At 45.0% G+C, this 15,228-nt stretch overlaps 1 protein-coding gene across 1 annotated transcript; it reads left to right on the top strand.

Annotated features, from left to right (window-relative positions):
- The first annotated feature begins 3,436 nt into the window (after window positions 1-3,436).
- Window positions 3,437-14,713, top strand: LOC147017250 (protein FAM135A-like). Its single transcript, XM_085846711.1, has 4 exons — window positions 3,437-3,748; window positions 8,476-8,586; window positions 8,888-9,001; window positions 9,134-14,713. Exons 1-4 carry the CDS (start codon window positions 3,538-3,540, stop codon window positions 9,337-9,339), a joined length of 642 nt encoding a protein of 213 aa, XP_085702837.1. The 5' UTR covers window positions 3,437-3,537; the 3' UTR covers window positions 9,340-14,713.
- Window positions 14,714-15,228: the final 515 nt, after the last annotated feature.

Below are 15,228 nucleotides of genomic sequence, written 5' to 3'. Positions count from 1 at the left end.
CGGGCTTGGTATCCCAAGATCCTGAGTTCAAATCCCCCTCAGCTGTTGAATTATTATCAGGTGGGGTTGACTTTGCCTGTCATCCTTCTGAGGTCAGCATAAGTGCCAGCTTGCTGCTATCCTGTGTCGGAGTGGCGACCCGTCCAGGATTGTGCCCAATAGACAAGGAGACTGCTTAGGCAGCACCAACGCTCTGCACAGAGTATGGTCCCAGTGGATGGATGAATTCCTCCTCATGAATAAAAGGCTTATTTATTCCCAGTAACAAACTTCTCACCTCAACATCTTGGAGCCATCTTGATGGGGGAGCAGAGGTTTTCCTTTTTTTTGGCCTTTTTCTTTGCCTGTCACCACTGATGGTATGTAAAAGTGAGGCCTTTTCCTTCTTCACACCATTATCACAGTTAGCATCATCCCTGCAACGATAAACTTGTACAGTGATACCCCGGTTTCTGTCGCCCATCTTTTTGGTTGTTTCGTAAATATGTCGCCATGTTATTAATAGCACTTCTTGTTATTCATCATCTCAACTTGCACTTGCGTCGTTTTAAAAGCCAGACTTTTTAATCTCGAGCGTTTTAAGAACTTAAAAGACTGAGACACCTGATTACGTCACAAATTACCCAAAATAACTACTGTACTTTGGTTCGCACATAAATAAATTTGCTGTACTGTACATTTGCTCACAGGCATTGTGAGTGTTACCTTAGAAGGGATATCAGATGATTATTTGTCGAATGGATGCTGCTGATTGTGCTGTTGATGTTTCCGGGTTATTAAGTTTGCCTCGGATCGATAAACATGCCGACCTTCATTGACGAAGGAGGAAGAAGAAGACGTGCCGCCATCTTTGACCGCTTCCGGAAGAGGTTTATTTAAATATGTCTGGTAATTGTTTCTTTACTTATTTATTTGTATTTGCACTTGAATATAACTGTCATTATTCAAAAAGGGTAATATCATCGGGGAAAAGCTAAATATTGTTACGGGCTCTCGCCCGCCGGCGTGCTGACGGCCACGTAACTCGAATCGCGGCACGTCGCCCACCGGACGGACAATCCAGTCGTGACCCTCTCGGACTAACGCCGGGAACCAGTCACGGGTGGACCTTTCGGTCTCACCGCGATCGAGCCAATCAGCCCCCGCGTGGGATAGGGTTGCTCGCCAAATTCGACCTACCTAAGTACCCACGCGGAGGGTAGACCGGGCGATCGCACCTCGCCGCAGGTCGACTTCGGACACGGGCCACTTAAGCGACCCGTTCCGTACTATCGGGATAACCGAGCGGTGTTATTCGTCGACCTCGACGGTTCGATTAATTATCGGGCGTATTCAGCCCACTACCAACCCTTTACGTGAAGCAAGATGAGGATTCAATGAAAGAAATGACGAAGCGAAGCGGGAAACAGTTCAACACAAAGCACATTTATTCGCGCTGAACGGAAAGCACACATATTCAATTCCACCAAAAGCACATAGAAAAGAAAAACACAATGCAATTTACACAAAAAGCAAATGCGACAATGCAGATCTAATACCGATTACGCGAGCACACGGCAACACTTATACAATTTTACTTCACAGACGGCGCCGACAACACATACCCAAAACCAAGGAAAAGAATAGAGAACCCTCAAAGATGAGGCGGGCCTGAGGCCGAGACCGGGTCGGGCCTACCCGTCTGGTGATGAGACGCGGAGCGGCGATGGTGCCTCAACTCCGCGGGCCTCGCGGACAGTGTCTGGTAGGGGGTGGGAAAAGGGGCCCCCTTGGTCGCACTATCTCAGCGCGGGGGGAAACAGGAGGGGGTTGCTGATGCTCGGGGTATAGAGGATTCCTACTCTGCCTCGAGTCCCGCGACGAGCGTCTCCACCTCGGCCAGGTCGCGCTGTCGGCCTCCCTGGGGTGCAGCTCCCTGCACGACGCGAGCACCCCCTCGTCTGCCCTCGCCGCCTCTCCACAGCTCCGTCCCCTCCGCTCCGACTCCAACGCACACGACGGCGACCAGCTCTTTTTTGCTCCTTCTTCCCAACTCCACCGCCCGCGAAGTCTTAACTCTCTGTTCCTTGACTGACGAACACGGTCGCTTATATAAGCCCCGTGGCTTCGCTCTCTCATCTTTGACCCCCTCCCTTCGACCTTTCACCTCGCTCCCCATTGGCCCGAGAAAAAGTGGGCGTGAATGCTTTTTGATCCATAAATTTGCATATATCGATCGCCCTCCAACGCCCTGGGGGCAGGGCCAAATCGCCCCTTGCTCACCGATTGGACGGAACAAAAGTGGGCGTGTGTCGTTTTTGATCCGTTTTTGAAGTGGAAAATCCGTGGTTTTGTTCACGCTGTTCGGCGCGCGCCCTGCACGAGTCCAACACCGGTACCCACAAGCGGCGCAAGAACGGTGGCGATGCGACGGTTGCGAGGTGTGACGTGAAGCGGCGCCGCGGTGGGTGGTTGATGTTGTGGTTGTAACAATGGCGGTTGGTCCAAATTAAAGATAGTAAAAGAAAAACGGCTATCCTGAAGAGTCGCAGCACGCATAAATGACATGTATTCCCACTAGACAACGGGTTTGGGCCTAACTACACATGTACTTACCGAGATACCTCACCTAAGGGACCTGAATGGTGGTTTGCGAATTTGGTAACCACAACAATATAATACCTGAGTTAGCGATGTGAGGATACCGTCCCCCGGTTATTCCATTAATTAGTATGTGAAAATTTGCTTTGATTTTCATCGTTTTGCTATTCGTTGCACCTTTCAGGAATGTATCCCCGATGTAAACCGGGTTCTGACAGTATATATTTGCTGTGCTAGCCAAATGGAAGTGGCTGACCTTCAGGTGGCTTGAGCCCAATTTATATTTTGATGTTCAAATGGGAGATTTGGCTTCTCAACTGCCACACACATTGCCCTTTCAGCTAATGTAGCTTGTTGAGCCAACTCACTTTGGATGTACTGCCCATTCACCTCCGGGTTCCCCGATCACCGAGAGGGTGGAAGGAGGGGGGGTGGCGCAGGACCAGGACCATTACCAGGCAGGTGTGCAACACTCTGTGGAGCCCTCCTTCTCTGGACTAGGAGTGACCCTCAATAAACCCCGGTTATACTTGATTAAGCCCTGGCAATATCAAACGCCACCACCACTCAGACTCACCGTATGGCTCTTCCGACTCTCGGCCATCTTACAGCAGTTCTTCAAATGTTCCAGCACCATCTGTCGAACATCCAAGAAAGCAAGACTAGCCAGGACCTAAGTGCCAGGGTTAGATATAATGGTTTGAGCCAGGGTGCACACATGCTTGCAGTTAACAGGACCTTCACTCTAGGCCATACCTATATCCCAAAATAGCTCATAATAAAAGTCAGCTTATCCTGTTTGGTGACCGTTCTGTAAATGGTGCTTTTTCCGGACTTTATCAAGGAGCCACCATGCCCAGAATAGTCCTGAAATATTCTGAAAATCATGTCATTTGTCATCGTTTGTTTTGTGTGCGAAGCTTTTTGATCATAAGGATCCATAAATGTGAAAGTAGGATGGTTGTTGAACGGGATGCAGTGCTTATTCTTGTTGTTAAACTTTGTCTTCTTCACAGCTTCATCGGACACTCCCTCGGTAACCTGATCGTGCGTTCTGTTCTCACACGGCCACGTTTCAAACGCTATCTGAGCCACCTGCACACATTCCTGTCTCTGTCTGGCCCACACCTTGGGACCCTTTACAACACCAGCACACTTGTGAACACTGGTACGCCATCGGATCACATTTCTGCACATTCTCCCGACCATCATCACTGTTTTTATTTTAACCAATTTAACCAATTGACTTCCGGTTCTGGTTTTGGAGCAGCAAGAGGTCTCCTTCAGGGCTCCCTGCTGACGTTCTCAAAGCTAAGTTTCCGGTTGTTATTTGTCCCGTTTTAACTGTTTAATTTTCTCACCTACATGTTACTGTGTGTTGCTAGTTCGGTTTTGTTTCAAAAATCGTGCAATTTTGTGAGTATTTTTGACCTGTGCTTGAGGCCTAGGCCTAGACTTGAGGCCTACTGGTTCCACTCGGTGTTCGATCGTTTTTTTTTTTTGTTTGTTTTTTCTCCCCATTACCTTCAATTTCTATCCTCCCCATTACCTTCAATTTTGATCCTCCCCACTTTCCAAACATCCCCCATTCTCCCAACTAATCTCTTTCTTATCAAAAAAATAAAAAAAAAAGACCCTACAACAACAACATGCTCACCTTCTCCCAATTTTGCTTCTTCTTCTTCCTCTTAACTTCCTCCTCGTCTTCCTCGATTTTTTTTCTTTTTTACACTTCCATGACCTAATCTGTTGAACTCTCTCATACATTAATATTAACAACAACAAAAATATATATATATATATATATATATATATATATATATATATATACCCAACAACAACAACACGCTCACCTTCTCCCGATTCTTCTTCCTCTTAACTTCCTCCTCGTCTTCTTCCTCGATTTTTTTTTTTTTTTTTTTTTTTTTTTTTTTTTTTTTTACACTTCCATGACCTAATCTGTTGAACTCTCTCATACATTATTTTTAACAACAAAAACGATCTTATAATGCTTCATCTTCCTCTCTCACACATGTGGTACTCTTTACTGTTTCACAATGCACTACTCTTCTGCTATTTTAACAGACTGCTCTCATTTCGACCTCTCCTTCATTCCTTGCCTAAAAAATCCAACTATTACAGCGCTTCTTCTCTCCATTCTCTGAATTCACCTTCATTGCATCCATCAAGAATTGTGTTAAATCGCATCTCTGACCTAAAACTTTTAAAAACCACAGTTTGCCATGGATGCTCGCTTTCCATCAACCATTCTTTTTTTCCAACTTCAGTGCCAACTCACCCCCTCACCCCTCACTCTCACTCTCAAAGCAACCATCCCACTCTTCTCCCTCCAAGCCTCCCTCTCACCTCTCTCAAAAATTCCCCCCTCACCTTTCTCCCACCTTTCATCCCCCTCACTCTTCCTTCTCAAAGTTGCCCCCTCTCTCATCCACCAACCTGCCTCCCTCCACTGCCCTCTCACCTCCATCTCTTCACTCCACCTCCTCAAATCCTCAACTGCCTTCTTCCTTGTCTCTTGTACCCCCTCTCCCCCAGCACCACAGAGCCTTTTCTCCTCCTTATTCGGCCCCCTCCCCTCGCTATTCTGCAATACCCCACACTCCTTCAGCAACCCTCCTTACCTGCCCCCCTCGTCCCTTGTCCTACCCTCCCCCTCCCCCTCCACCTCCTGCACCCAAAGCCTCCTCCCCTTCCCCTTCATTAAAAGTGTGGACCTCAAATATCCGGGGCCTTCGCTCAAACCTTTCAGATCTTTCCATACAGGTTGCCACTGACAAACCAGACATTATCTGCCTAACAGAAACTTTCCTCTCCCAAGACGTGTCTGACTCCCAAGTATCTCTCCCTGGCTACTCCCTCTTACGGTATGACAGACCTGAGCCTCGTCCTGGTGGAGGTGTTGCTCTCTTCATCAAAGACTCTATTCCTCACTCTCCATGCACTGCTCTCACTCCCCCACACCCCCAGGAATACCTCTGGCTTCGGCTTCCCCTCCACTCCCACCTCATGTTTATATGTGTACTGTACCGTCTAACGAACAGTGATGACTCCATCTACACCTCACTATCCGAAAACATGGACCATCTTCTATCTTCTCATCCAAACTCTCTCTTCCTCTTATGTGGTGACTTCAATTGTCATCACGCCAGTTGGCTCGGTGTGGGTACCTCTCTCACCTGCCATGGCACCTCAGCAAAAGCTTTCTGCGACTCATTGGGACTGACTCAATCGGTAAACTTCCCGACCCGGATCTCAACCAATGGTACTCCATCTCTTCTGGATCTGGTTTTGACAAATTTCCCTGACAATATCTGCTGCTCTTCCTTCGCTCCAATTGGTTCTTCTGACCACGTCCTTGTCAAAGTGGACATCTCTCTGGCTGTTATCAGAGAACCACCTCACCGCCGTCGAGTCTGGCATTTCACTCAAGCCGACTGGCAGGGTCTCCGAGCAGCCATCAAACTTACAGACTGGTCTCCTATCACTACTTTCTCAAACATCAACTCATCCTGGGAATTCTTTCAAAGAAACTTGCTCTCCCTCATGCACAGATTTATCCCCTCTCGTGTTCAGTTGTCTTACCCTTCCTCCCGCCCTTGGTTTACTGAAGCTTGTGGCGAGGCAGTTGTCCTGAAACAACTTGCCTTTGCCTCATGGAAAGCAAACCCAACTGAGGGCACTCTCAGTTCTTTCCACAAAGCTCGGAACAAGTGTGTATCTACCCTCAGGAGAGCCAGAAAACAACATCTTTCTCATCTCAAGTCTGAACTCTCAAACCTCTCTCCCTCCTCAAAATCCTGGTGGCATTTAATCAAATCTGTTTCTGGTGTATGTTCCCCCTCCATCCCCTCCCTTACCTCAAATGGCCGCACTGCTGATTCCACACGTGATAAAGCTGAATGTCTAAACTCGGTGTTTGCAGCTAAATCTTGTGTCCTAAACCCATCACTATCTCTACCCACTTTACCCAGTCGCACCCAACTGTCCCTGGACTCTGTATCCTTTTCTCCTGACAAGGTGGAGAGCTTGCTTTCAAACCTCGAGTCAGATTCTGCAACCGGTCCAGACGGCATCAGCCCACGTGTCCTCAAAGCCTGCTCTTCTGCTCTTGCTCACCCTCTCTCTGTTCTATTCACCCTCTCATTTGCCCAAGGTCATCTGCCATCTGCTTGGAAATCTGCTAACATCACTGCCCTGCATAAAAAAGGTGCAAAAACAGATCCCTATAACTACAGACCAATCAGCCTTCTCCCAATCATCAGCAAGGTGATGGAATCCATCATCGCTTCAGATATGAAATCCTTCCTCTTCTCCAATGGCTTGATTTCCAATCATCAATTTGGTTTCAGACCAGGTCACTCTACCCTGGATATGCTGCTTCTGCTCTCCCATCAATGGATGGAGGTCCTCAATGCCAGACAGGAAATCCGAGCCATATCCCTGGACATATCACGTGCTTTTGACACAGTCTGGCACCCTGCCCTACTCACCAAACTCTCTTCCCATGGTATTCAAGGCCATCTCCACTCATGGCTCGCAGACTTCCTCTCCTGTCGCAGTCAACGTGTGGCCCTAAATGGAGTTCTTTCATCCCCTCTTCCTGTGCAGGCTGGAGTTCCTCAAGGTAGCGTTCTGGGCCCTGTTCTTTTTCTGGTTTTTATCAATGATCTCTCGGACTCTCTGGAAAATCCTCTATTTCTCTTTGCCGATGACTCCACCCTCTGTCATCCCTCAGACCGGCAAGCAGCAGCTTCTTCGCTCACTGCAGATCTGGATAAAATCACAAACTGGTCCAACACGTGGAACATGTCTTTCAATCCAGACAAATCTCACACTCTCACTATGTCTCTTCGAAAGGACCGTTTACAAAACCCCCCCATCCACTTTCTCAACAATCCTCTGGAAGAAGTCTTTTCTTTCAAGCTTCTAGGTCTCACTATCTGCCATGACCTTTCCTGGGAAAGTCACATTTCCAACCTCGCCTCAAAAGCCAGTCGCCGACTGGGAATCCTCCGTCGTGCTAAGTCCTTCCTCGGCCCTCTTGAGCTCCTGACCACTTACAAAGCTTTTGTCCGTAGCCTGATGGAGTACTGCTCTCCCCTCTGGGCTGGTGCTCCTGCCTCCCACCTTTCTCGGCTTAACGCTGTCGAAACCAGGGCATTTAAGATCATCGGCATCTCCCGCAATGAAGCTGTGTCTTTGGGCCTCTCACTCAATCACTGCAGGTTGGTCGGTGGTCTTTCTGTCTTCTACCGACTCCTCTCCAGCCTTGCCCCCCCTGCTCTCTCTGCGATTTGTCCCCACCACATTTCCACAGGGCGCTCAAGGTCCGCCAACAACCCCCTTCTGGTAAAACTACCAAAATCACGAATCACTGCTCATCTTCACTCTTTCATTCCTCTTTTTTCCCGCCTTTGGAATAAACTTCCTCACTCTATTCTTTCCCATTCTTCCCTCCAGGCTTTCAAAACAGCTGTTCACCACCACCTCTTATCTTCCCCATCCAAATCCTCGATCTTTTCTACCCCCGATAATCCACCCAAGCCCACTTCCTTCATTTCTCCTGCTTTCCTTCCTGAAAGTCCCTGAAATGTCCATCTTCTCTTCGCCATGTTCCCCGTCCCATCCCCATCCCTCTCCCTTCCACAGTTCACCTAATGTGTCTGTTCCCCACTGTTTTGTCCCTTCCACTCCCGCCCCTCTTGTCTCATGCCTCCTTGCTGTGAGTTGTGTGTTTGCTCTCATACGAGCCTCGACCAAGGTATACAAATGTCGATGGTGAGCATTTAAGCTTATCTATATTGTTACGATCTAAAACCCTCACACAGACCACTGCAGAACAAGGCATTCATTTGTTTGTCATGCTTCCGCCAGGTTTGTGGCTCATGCAGAAGTGGAAGAAGTCTAGTTCTTTGCTGCAGTTGACTTGCCGTGACCACACGGACCCCCGCCAGACCTTCCTGTACAAGCTTAGCATGAAGCCCGGTGAGCCTCCGAACCAGAAATCGATTCCTTTGATGTGATTGGTTTGTAGAAGCAATTGGACTCTCCATTTGACCGTGCGCTGGCCAATTCGCTTTCTCTGTGCAGAATATACTTTCCCAGAATTGTAAAAATTGATGCTCTGTCATAGACGAACCTCATCTTCTTGTTCTACCCCCTCACACTTTCCATCCTGTTTACCCACATCCCCTGGTTATTCCACTAATAATAGTAATGAATTTCTGAACTACCAAGACTTGCAAAGCTACAAACGTGATGCTCATGGAAGGTGTCTGTTTCTCAGGTCTGGAGCATTTTAAGAATGTGGTACTCATTGGTTCTATGCAGGACCGCTATGTTCCGTACCATTCAGCACGCATCGAGATGTGCCGTGCCGCACTCAGGGACAAGTACATGGGTAAGGCCTTCGAGGTGACATCGTACATCTTCATGAAAGCCTTCATGTAGTTAACAAATAACTGATCAAATTGATTGTCAGTGCTTTGAGCAGCGCTTCAAATTATTTGGTCTGCTGTCATCACCTGTGCAGGCAGAGTTTACGGTGAAATGCAGATGAACCTCCTGGAGCCAGTGGTGGCAAGTGCACGGTGCAAGGTCACCCGATACGACGTAGCACACGCCTTGCCGAGCACGGCAAACTCACTAATTGGTCGTGCGGCCCACATTGCTGTACTTGATTCCGAGATCTTCCTTGAGAAATTCCTGCTCGTGGCTGGCCTGGATTACTTCAAGTAACGGTTGTGATCTCTCACGTATATTGAACGAGGTCTCCGGACAGTATGTGCATGAGCACGTGTGCAACATGGGATTATGCTGTATGAATAATGTGGGCACCTTCAGTAACCGGTACTAAAAAGATAAGCAATTATTCAAGATCAAGACCGAGATATTGATGTTGTCTGAGCCTGTAGTTTGGGAGCTTATGGTGCAACCTTATCAGTGGACCCTCCCCCACCACCCCTCCCCCTCCCATCCCAAGTCGTTAACTGGAACTTACTGAACCTCAAAGGATATCCTCTCTCAGCGGTTTTATTCGATCCGCCATCCGTTTGATCCGCATGAGGTGGAGGAAGTGTTTTACAAAAAGAAACTTACCAGCATCTGTAATAATCCGAGTGCTAAAATGCCAATAAGTGTTTGCCGAGTAAGGAGATTCACGCGTGAGATTATGGCGCCCGTTGCCTAACTACAACATTTTAAAATCAAAGCTGCTTTTAAAAACCCAGTGCTTGAAAACCACTCAACCAGGCCTGCATCAGCATGGGTTGAAACTACTTTGCCCTCGTGTGGCTTTTCATACCTCATCTCATGCACAGTAATAATAATGATAGTAATAACAATAATAATAGTAATGAGTCTTTTCATGCGAGCTCATGGAAGGCATAATTTTATTTTTGGCTAAATGTAAAATGTATTGAATGGACCATTTTTGTAACGTTGTGTAGATTACGAGATGTTTTTCTTTTTAAGTTACCCTTTTGCAATATATATTTTTGAGTTTCCACACAACACCGACGAACTTAAACTCGGACATTTTAACTTTGGGTTCATCATTTTTTTTTCCTGGTTTTATGATACTGTACTCTTTTTACCCTTTGTGTGGCCTCGCCACTTTGTATTGCTGCTTTGGTTACGGTATTTCATTTTATTTTGTTACCCTTGTAAATGCATTGCTTTAAACACTTAAGGGATAAGAGGGCCATTTACGTATTATGCCTACAAAATGGAAGACACTTCATCTCTTCCCACCGCTCCCCACCCTCACCCAATTCCATTTGCACTTTCTTCCTCCAAATTTCTTTGCTTTTTCTTTGCAATTCTTCCCTATACCACCCCACTCCCCCCCCCCCCCAATTGCATCCTTTTTCAATCTGCATGCATAATATTAGAGGTTCCAGTTCAGTCACGTGAGACGTGTAAGCATCGCTTGAAGTCTCCACATCTATGTAAGTAAATAAATGGCCCAAAACCCTAATGCCTTGTCTCCACAAGAAAGTTAAACTCGAAAATAAAATTTCACCCAAATGTGTCTGGATTCACCTCCACATTATGTGTCAACCCACTGTTACATTTGGTCTCAATTAAAGGCAGAGAGAGACAGACATCAGGTGCTTCTAACTCGAGTCATGATCTGCAGAATGATTTTCAAAGGTCACATGACTGTTAACCTTGGATCTATTGAATCCATTCGTCTTTGTATTAAAGTCTATGTGTGTGCCAAGTTTGGTTGTTTTCCCTTTAGTGGGTCACAAATTATCATAGTAACAAAAAACCCCGCTAATGGACACAACCCAATAACACAATGCCCTCCAGCCTTCAGCTGTGGAGGTGTAAAAACTTCCCTGTGCTCAAACTGAGCTCCACATCCCAATTAGCATGGCAAGAGAAAACCGCCGCACGTCTTTGGCCAACATTTGTATTCTCATGATTGCTTTTTAGGTCATCTCTACCGAGATGACCCAATAAAGCCGGACCAAATGTCCGTACGTCCGTCAACAATTTTTCTTTCCGATCTTGATGAAACTTCGTATGTGGGTAGAGGTCGATGAGTGTTGCACAACGATATAACTTTTGTCCGGGTTCAAGGTCAGGGATAAGGTCACGTAAGTTATAAAAATCGCCATTTTCAAAAACCTATCTAGTCTGCCATTCTACAAGATATTCGGCAACTGTTTATTGATTATGATAGTAAAAAATATTATCTTGTATCTAACCGGACAGATTTTTGAATTTCCTTCCCGTTTGATCGTCACGTGATCTGGAAGATGGCCAAAAACACCGATGCGATTCGCAAAGAAGGAAGGTAGGAGAAATGAAATATAAATAATATGGAATAGGCAAAGCCGAGAAGTGAACGTAGAATTCTTCTTACATTCGCTTCTGACTTTACATAAAACTTGTTCACAACTGTATACTTGCCAACGATACCGTGGTCCGTGTAAAGCGCCGCACAGCTGATGATTTTGACGCAATTTCCGGTTACTTCGGCCTGGATTCGGGATCAGCGAACAAATAATGTAAATCGCGATTAAAAAATATTTTTTGATGATGCGGGAGATACCTTTATTAAAATTAACTTTGGGAAAAAATTATTGAATAAATAAATAAATAAATGATCACTTCTGGTCAAGAATAAAAGAAATTAAAAGTTCCGGAAAGAGCTTCAAAATCACTCCCGGTAATGTTAAATACTAAATAAACACTTCCTGTCATGAAAAAAATCACCTTCGGAAGTGTAAAATTAACTTTGGGAAAAAAATAATTGAATAAATAAATAAACACTTCCGGTCATGATCTCCCGGCATGCATCAATCTCCATGAAAAAAACCGGAAACAAAACAAAAAACGGAAGCAAAATGGTCATAGCCAATGGCACGGATTCACAATTGCCAAGGTATTGTGTTGTTTTTGTTGTTTCCTATCCTCTCATGTGCACGCGTTAAGTAATATTCACAAGATAGAAATAAAACCCAATCGTGTTTATACACCGCACAGCGTTTAACAACAACCGGAAGCAAAAAGTCATAGCTAACGCCATGGATTCCAAATAGCCAAGACTATTGTGTTGTTGTTGTTATTTCCTATTCTCTCACGTGCACGCGTTAAGTATTAAGCTCACTTCGTTCGCTATAAAACACATTTTTAGCCTTTTATATTTATACATTTTCCGCCGAAGGTGCAAAAGTTTCAAAACCCGAAATGTAAACGTCGGCATTTATTTACAAAATATAATTTCGTGAACGCGCGCCAAAATGCCGAGTCATCTTTAACCAAACTGCGCAGTAGAACTGCGCAGTAGTCCGGTCATGGCGTCTGAGCGGTGGCCAGCATGGTTCAGATTGACTGGTTTCTGGGGCGAAGGTGATTGTTAAGAAGTATGTCGGCGGTATAAATTCGAGTGACTATATTGGTGATTTAATCATGCAACATCTTGACAACGAATATTCTGGCCGAACGATTGCATCAATTCAGTGCATCAGCAGGGATGATTCGCAGACTCCTCTCGATCGTGCCGATATCTAACATAATCACCGGCGGACATAGGGCTGCAGGCTGTGGGGCGAGGCCACGGATCCCGGATGAGGGGATAAGTGATAAATTATGCTACATGCTTTGGGCTTTCTGATTAATATATCAATGAGTACATTCCATAATTAATGAATTAATAATTAATGAATCTGGCACACAAAATGTTTTTTCATACCTGACATGTTACTTTATGCAGTGTCACGAAACTTCTGTGGAATTAATAATTAACGATTTTTCAAAGCTCAATATCTCAAAAATACTTGACCAATTTTCATTCTGAAAGTTGCATTATAATCAGTGAAGAATAATCTACAGGATTATCATAATCTCCGAGAGCTAAGCCTATTTGTTCGTTTTTTTTCTACAACCAGAATTGAAATGTCCCCAGAGAGTGGACGGACCGGAAAACCACGTATTGCACTTACTGGTGATTCTGATGTGTTAATCCGGGTACTAAATGAACAATACATATTTATTAATTATGTCATTAGTAGTATTATCCTAGTGTATCTCTGTGAACTATTTCAATCTAAACGGTTAGTTTGGACTGTTTCGCAGTTACCTGAACTGAACATTGAGAACTTGTGGTATTATAGAGATGACCGTCACCCCCACACGGGGGTAATTTTTTTGTTTTTGTTTTACGATTGAGTTTTCACACTGTGTGCAGTTGCAGAGCTACAAACCTTTTGCAAATTTTGCGAATCAGTTGTGAACCATTATTGCCAAGTCACCAAATCTCATTTTGGAAGTTGTGCATTAAGTTACGTAACAAAAAAGGGAACTCGCTCGCATGTGGCAGTTCCAAATGATAGCTGTTTGTGTGACAGTCAACGGACCCTTTCAATGGACAGCCAACTTTGCTACCTTAATTTTAAGTGACTTGGAATGCTCGAAGGCAATGATATCACAGTGCTTCCAGTCCAGCTCAAGCTAAAATACTCCCACCCAGAAAATTTGTCTGGGAAATTTTTGATGCTTTTGGCCCGACACCAGAGTGGAGCTGCAACAGTAACCATGCCGGCATGGCACAAAGCTGCGAGTGGATATAGGGTGCAAGTTTCGTCTATTCTCCTGTATCTTGCTCGTATCTAACATGTTTTATCTCCACACCCTAAATATGTACAATTTAGTATTCCCCCCTACCCCCTCCTCTTAATCGACCCCTTCTTCCCTGCCTCCTCCCCCTAAGTCTTACTTTTTGGTTCCTTTGTACACTGAGCCTTTCAAATAGATTCCTGTTCTTTATTGCATGGCCCCCGAGCCACTTACGGCCCCTGGTGGCTTAAATTGGAGTCCCCGACACACGTCCTATAATACATAAATGTGAAAAAAAACATCATCATCCACCATAAATGCTATCAAATTGACCCAGTGGTTTCAAATGAGTATTCCAATGCGAAGCGTAAAAGTAACATCACTATATCAGTAGATGGCAGTATACAAACAATTATGCTTGCAGCCCAGTAACCACAATGAGAAAAAAAATTAGTACGTGGAGGCAGGGCCTAATAGCAGCCATTTTGGAATCCTACAGGTGGTGTGGTGGCTCTCAGACTGATGTCTTCTCGACAAAATTAGCCTCCTAAAAAATAGTGAAGATCACTGAAATAGATTGAACGACAAACTAGTGATGCTTAGTGTCAATTTACATCAGCAGACAGGTTTTATTGGATGAAATCAACAGGATGTCGGTCAAGGTATGCTACCATGGGAAGCGAGGGTTAACGAAGGGGTTTAGCTTCTGCTTGCTGGAATACCTTGATCAGCATCCTGTTGATTCCATCCATCTATAATCATAAACCGTTTTATCCCCACACTTCTGTACATTTATTTGCATACCTCTTAAATTTGCACGTTTATGACATAATGTGTCACTCGACAATAGTTTTGAAAGAATGTTCTATGAGAAAAACCTGAAATCATTATTTCATAAATAAGTTGTGCCTTGTCATGGCTAGAATATGGAAAACCGAAGTCATCCCTTAAGCTTGTTGAGCAGTGTTATGTGGCCCTGCTATGGGTTTTTATTGCTGCATGGTTTAAAATGTTAATAAAGTTTCTAAACTCCACACATTAACTTTTTGTCTAGTTGAAATTCACTACACCGCAGGTAAATCATGGAATTAATGATGCATTTTGTCCCACCAAGCACTCGGAGGTACAAAGTCCTCATTTTTAGCTCACCTGGAACGTCGTTCCGGAAAGCTTATGGGATGGCACATCCGTCCGTCCATCCACAAACATTTGCAACTTCTTCTCTAAGACTACACACGATTTCGATGAAACTTCACCACAACCTTCATCACCCAGTATGTACTAAAGTTTCTTCACGTCATTAAAATAATAATAATTGGGGTCTTCGGGGGTTGCCACCCAAAATATGTATTTGCTTTCTTCTCCGGAACCACAGACACAATTTCAACTAGAGGGGGAGCACTCGGTAGAGTGCAAAACCTCCGCCGCCAATACTGCTGGGTCACTTAAGTGAACCTGATATCCTATTCATTGTAGGTCAAAACGGATCAGACTCTACTGAACCACGATTGAATAAACTAAACTAGATCGACGTGCATGTAGAAATAATAATATGAA

This window comes from Eptatretus burgeri, chromosome 11, assembly GCF_056783735.1.
Source record: "Eptatretus burgeri isolate ZD-2024b chromosome 11, Ebu_testis_v1, whole genome shotgun sequence".
In the NCBI taxonomy this organism is placed as follows: Eukaryota; Metazoa; Chordata; class Myxini; order Myxiniformes; family Myxinidae; genus Eptatretus; species Eptatretus burgeri.
The sequence above is the reverse complement of the archived record's forward strand: the minus strand, read 5'-3'. Positions and strand labels throughout refer to the sequence as shown.

Coding starts and splice junctions, on each gene's coding strand:
- LOC147017250 (XM_085846711.1), top strand. CDS start 3,538: ATGGTTGTTGAACGGGATGCAGTGCTTATTCTTGTTGTTAAACTTTGT. Junction 3,749..8,475: donor CAGCACACTTGTGAACACTG/GTACGCCATCGG, acceptor TGCTTCCGCCAG/GTTTGTGGCTCATGCAGAAG. Junction 9,002..9,133: donor ACTCAGGGACAAGTACATGG/GTAAGGCCTTCG, acceptor TCACCTGTGCAG/GCAGAGTTTACGGTGAAATG.